Here is a 6,000-nt window from a genome sequence, read left to right as displayed (position 1 = left end):
GCCGCACAGCCACATAAACCACCACCACCACCGTGCTCCCACCACCACCACAATCTGGAACCACTTACAAATTTACCCATCTCAATTTTCATCTCCATCGGCAATTTTCATTAGAAAAATCATAGTTTCGCCGGAAAACCCAAATCGGAAAACCGGTCCTCGTGTAGCCGTAGAAGCCATCAGTTGTTGCCGGTTGTCTCAAAACCCATAAGTAAGATCGAACTAAGATCTAACTCAGATCCGGCTTCACTTCGATTTGGGGTTTATGACTTCAAACCCTAGTCCAGCGGTGGTGATGGTGGCGTCCGTTTGAGACGGTGGTGACGGCGGCATTCGTTGTAGACGGTGGTGGTGGCGGGTTCTTTTTAGTTGGTGGTGTGGTGGTGGTGGGTGGCGGCGATGGAGGTGGAGGACGGTGGCGGCGATGAAGATGGAGCGGTGGCGGTGATGGAGGGTAAAGAGGCAAATGGGTATTTTGATGAAATCTGTTTATAATTATAAAATATATTATGTGTAAATAATATATTTATAGATATATTATATGTAATATAATATATTTATAAATATTTTAATGAAATCTGTTTTTTAACTAAATTATTAAAATTTTTTATTAAGAAAATGAGTAAAATGGCCTCACTACCCTCATGTGCAAGGAAAATGACCAGATTTAACAAAAATATCTAACTGGGTTAGTGACAAAAGACTTAACAAGATTCGAATTTGAAACATGAATTATATCTTTTGCTATTTCTTTCGTTAAAGGACGTGTAATAAAAATCGGGTCAAAACTTAAATTACTTCTTTTGCCATTTTGTCATTTTTAAAAGTCGTACATAAATCCTGAAATACATCTTTTGGAAAACAATATCTTAGCCTCGCATAACCGCCGGCGAATATGACATCAGCAAACGGGAACTCTGAAATCAGAAAAGGCGCCGTCAACAATCGGACGGTCATCCTCTCTCCGGCACGATCTCGCCGTCCGTCGGACTTCAAATCCAAATCCGACTCGAACCGGAGCTCCGGCGCCGATCCACAGTGTCCGTTCTGTGCCGGAAACGAGCACCAATGCGCTCCGGAGATATTCCGGTCACCGGAATATTCCACTTCCGACTGGAAGATTCGTGTGATCGAAAACTTGTATCCGGCTCTCAGCAGAGATGTTGAGGTGAAATCGGATGACGTGGATTACCGTCACGCTGACGTCATCTCGGGTGAGGTGAGGTTGGGTGGGTTTGGGTTTCTTGACGTGGTAATTGAGTCTCCGGTTCATTCGGTTCACTTGCCGGATTTGGCACCGGCGGAAGTTGCTGGTGTGTTGCTTGCTTATAAGAAGAGGATTGAGCAGCTTTGCGGTATCGGTTCGATTAGTTATGTTCAGGTATTTAACGGATTTGTGGCTTTTAGAAAACAGTGCCTAACTAGTAGGATATTATGGTCATTTTACACAAAACTAATCGAACAAATGGATGAAGGTTAGTTGACTTGGAGTTAATTGCCACGACATACTGAAATTGCAAATTTTAAACTGTTGGACTGAAATAGCGGTTTCTAATGAACTAGGTGGGATGAAAACCGTAGTTTACTACTTTTAAATTTTAATAGGGTTGTAAAGGATTAAGGAACTGAACAAAACGTTCGATGAACTGTTTGGCTAGAAGTTCATTTATGTTTGTTCGGTTAGTAAATGAATGAATATGAACAAGGAATTTCGTTCGATTAACTAAATGAGCGAACACGAACAGACTCCATTTTCGGTCAATTGTGTTCGTGAACATTCGATGAGGTGTTCGTTTCCGTCTGTTTATGTTGGTAAATGTTTGACCATTAAAAGTTTGTTTTTTTAGGGAAAATTCCCAAAATAAGCAGTTATGAAAAAAATTTCTAGTTTTAGGTATCGTTTGTAAAAAATTCTATAAACTAGTTGTGACGAGTAGTTTATAGAACCAGTTAAAACTTGCTACGTATCCTTAAACTAACCGTAACGAGCACGTTCACTAATCATTTACTCATCACGACTAAATAAATTTCATGCTTCGTAATCAATGCCAATGAGTAAATCATAAGTCCTTTAGTCGCGACAACTAGTTTACCCGGTTTACATTCCCTACATGAGTAGTTTATTAGTAGTTAACTCGTCGTGACTAGTTTAACCTTATAATCTACTCGTTGCGACTAAATGACTTATAAATTACTCGTGGGTGTTGATTACGAGGCATGAAACTTATTTAGTCGTGACGAGTAAATTATTAGTGAACGTGCTCGTTACGGTTAGTTTAAGGACACATGGCAAGTTCTAATTGGTTTTTACAAACTACCCGTATAATACTATTTCTGGAATTTTTTACAAATGATACCTAAAACTAGAAATTTGTTTTCATAAATGCTTATTTTGGGAATTTTCCCTTTTCTTTAATATTTTTCTAATATTATCATATAGATTTAAGCAAAATTATTAACTATAAAACAAAAATATACTAGTATTAAAGAAAACATCAACTCAAATTTGGTAGCCGGACTAAATGGTTGACACTGACCATCATTCAATTAAAACATCATTTGTGTTTGTTAACCGTTCACGAAGAAGTTTATTTCCTTTATGAACGAACAAGAAACTTCATTCGGTTAGTTGTTCGTGAACCGTTCGGTTGTTTGATAAAAGCTTAACTGACGAACATGAACAATGCCTTGTTCGGTTCAGTTCGTTTACAGCCTTATTATAAATGTGTGATTTCAAAATTGGTCTCTATTTTTTGTAATGAAGGTATTCAAAAACCATGGTGCTTCAGCTGGAGCTTCAATGAGTCATTCACACAGTCAAATTCTTGCTCTTCCTGTTATTCCGTCAACTGTTTCGACTCGCTTCAACAGCATGAAGGAATACCATAATCAATCCGGAAAATGTGTTCTTTGCAATATCAACACAAACAACTTATTAATCGATGAATCAAACCATTTCATTTCCATTTCACCATTCGCATCAACTTTCCCATTTGAGACATGGATCGTTCCTCGTTATCATTCGTCTCACTTCCATGAACTTGACGAAGATAAGGTACTACACTAGTTCACTTATATTAGATTTATGATTGTTATTTATTTATATATTATTGAAATTTTGTTATGGTGTATATTTGCAGGCTATTGATCTTGGAGGATTACTGAAACTCACACTTCAAAAACTGTCAATCCAATTAAACGACCCACCGTATAATTATATGATTCATACATCTCCTCTTCAGGTCACTTCATCTCAACTGCCTTACACTCATTGGTACATACAAATTGTACCACAATTATCTACAATCGGTGGTTTTGAAATGGGAACAGGTTGTTACATAAACCCTGTCTTCCCCGAGGATGCTGCAAAGATTCTTAGAGAAGTAAAGATCCCCGCTTGATTAATCTTATTATAGTTTCGTCTTTTTGTAATACTCTAATTTCATAGTTTAAGACTTGTTTATGCTTATTATCATAATGTAAGAACACGAAAGATATCAAATTCCATAATGCTACAACAATATTATCCTCTTACAGAACATAGAACAGTTTAAGAAATTAGGTAGGCACGAGGTTGTTGTAACCGTCGTCTAGATCACGCATCCACAAGTAACAAACAACTGCAATGAACAGAACGAATAATGCGGAAGCAATGCTGACAGCCGGCAATATCTGCAGTTTTGATTTAACCTTAGTTTCAGGAACAGGTTGTTCTTGAGACAGCTGCAAATTACTGGTCCCGTTCATGAGGATGTCTTCAGTTGAAGACACTGATTCTGAAATGTTATTAATTTGTTGATCTTCGTTAGTGAAACTCTCGTTGAATCCGTTTTGATCATAGCTTGAATTAGGGCTCCAGTTGAATTTGCTAGATGGTGGGCTTCTGAATCTTCGGGTTTGAGTTTCTGAGCAGTCGCTGTTGGAAACCTGAAGAGACTTCACCAGCTTTTTAGGAGTCGCGAAAAGGTCGGTGTTGTTGACATTAACATAGGATCTTGATCTCTGAAACAAAAGTCAGAATTAGTTTGACTGCTTAGATGTTAAACGGGCCGTCGGTTTAGAAATGGGTTATGTGTGTTAACCCATTCCAGACCCGAGCCCATGAAGCCAGAACCTAAACTCGTCTGTTTTTAAGCCTAAAAACCCCTAAATTTTACGACTAGACGAATTAAAGAAATACAATTCTTGAAATAGTATAGCTTTTGACATGTTTCAACATGATTACTGGTTGTGACCTGAACCATATTTAACGGGTCCCCCCCCCCCCAAACATTTTATTCATTCTAGAAAAACATAATTCGTGAAATGATTTAACTTTTGAAATTTTGACTGGTTTCAACGTGTTTACTGGTTTGGCCTGTTTCAAAATTTTAACAACAGAAGAAAACATATTAATTAGTTTCACCTGAGGACTAGGAGTAGCACTTCTTGGGCTTTCCGAGACACCATTGGTTGGGCTTACGAGTTGAAAGCCCGAAAATCCGTTTTCGTAATCTTCTTGAGTCTCAGAACTATCAATGACACTTCTAGGAGTTAACTCGCCCGAAAACAACCCATCTTTTAACGACACGTCAACATTGCTCCAAAGTTTTCTATTTATACTTCTACTATCAGAATCACCACCTCGTGATTTAAAGCATGTTGAAAAAGGCGAATACGATATAGAAGAACTACCGTATTCACCAAAAGAGTCTACAATTTGCGATAGAGGCGATACGCTTCTACGCTCATGTTTCGAACCTTTCTTGGCTAATATTCGTTTAGCGGTTTGTATCGCTTCAAAAGCCGCTCCTTTGACATACGCCATTTGATCAGTTTGACACTTTTGAAACTCTTCAATCACAAAGGGTGATTCTGCCACTACACACTTGTAATCCAAACACCTCATTAAATAGTTAACCATTTGAATAGCCGACAACCGTTTCTGCGAGTTCTTCTCGGTTACACCCATGTTTAAAATCCCGACACCAGCCCGAATCAGCAGCCGTGCATAGCCTTCAACATCCGGCCCGTTATGTTTAGCTAAAGCCATAACTAACCCGATATGCGAGTTACCCTGCATAGGCTTTTCCAAAGCTGCAGCCACCCTTTGACAAACCTCGTTGACCATTTGACCCAAACAAAACCGCCAGTTATCCGATTCCACAAGTGCTTTTAAACAAAGGGCTGCACCGGACGATAAATTCTCATGGCTCGCTAAAAGAGAATCTGACAGGGGTTTACAAAGAGAGTGAATAATTTCACTCTTTTTAGCATCGGGTGTCGTGGGGTCCATCCCATATCGAGCTATGGCAGGGACCACCTTTGAGCAAGCTTGGTGAAGAGCAAATGAGCCCGCGCTTTGAGTCAAAGTCTTGATGATGTGACACATGATGTTGTCGATTTGAGGAACGATTTTTGGGCCGGTAACACGGGCCAGAACTTCGTAAAGTGAGATTGTGTATTCGCCTGATGTTAACCCTGTTTCTTTGGTCTCAGAAACTTGAGCGAGAAAGATTGGGATCGCCTTCGAATCCAAATCTTTTACATATGATTTCAATGCTTTCATGGTCAGTTTTCGACTGTCCGAATCCTTATCAAGATTTTCCAACTGTCGTCTAACCACCGGGCTCAAGTTTCTTCCCATTTTGAAACAAGACTGCAAAACCAGAACTCAAATTTAATGTGTCTTCAAGAAAACAAAACAAGTGTTAACGGCTCGATTTAGTTCATTATGGTCACTTTTTACCAAAGTTTTGAATCGACCCGCTAATTATAATTGACAGATTAGCAATTTTAACAATTTCTTTTATTCAAAAGCATAAATTTGAACTAGTTCTTTTAAAATTATGAAGATGGTTCAAGAATATAATCTATATACATTGTTAATGTAGATTAACTAAAGATAAACATCTAACTCAATTTGCAAGGTTCATGTTACAAATTGTAAACCATCAAACCGTAAAACCGAACCGTATATATTTCAAACCGGCCTACTTGCGTCAGTTCAGTTGGTTTCAA

General features: G+C 38.5%; 2 protein-coding genes across 2 annotated transcripts; one reads left to right on the top strand and one right to left on the bottom strand.

Annotated features, from left to right (window-relative positions):
- The first annotated feature begins 895 nt into the window (after positions 1–895).
- LOC143585095 (ADP-glucose phosphorylase-like) lies at positions 896–3,536 on the top strand. The gene is made up of 3 exons (XM_077066965.1): positions 896–1,381; positions 2,765–3,055; positions 3,141–3,536. Exons 1-3 carry the CDS (start codon positions 896–898, stop codon positions 3,399–3,401), a joined length of 1,038 nt encoding a protein of 345 aa, XP_076923080.1. The 3' UTR covers positions 3,402–3,536.
- On the bottom strand, positions 3,428–5,691 carry LOC143585094 (protein SINE1-like). The gene is made up of 2 exons (XM_077066964.1): positions 4,406–5,691; positions 3,428–4,002 (listed from the first exon to the last, which is right to left on the bottom strand). Exons 1-2 carry the CDS (start codon positions 5,624–5,626, stop codon positions 3,559–3,561), a joined length of 1,665 nt encoding a protein of 554 aa, XP_076923079.1. The 5' UTR covers positions 5,627–5,691; the 3' UTR covers positions 3,428–3,558.
- Positions 5,692–6,000: the final 309 nt, after the last annotated feature.

Source organism: Bidens hawaiensis, unplaced genomic scaffold (assembly GCF_021521415.1).
Source record: "Bidens hawaiensis isolate Kalapana, Puna unplaced genomic scaffold, B.hawaiensis_p1.1 tig00033563_1, whole genome shotgun sequence".
NCBI lineage: Eukaryota > Viridiplantae > Streptophyta > Magnoliopsida > Asterales > Asteraceae > Bidens > Bidens hawaiensis.
This window is presented reverse-complemented; position numbering and strand designations above follow the sequence as displayed.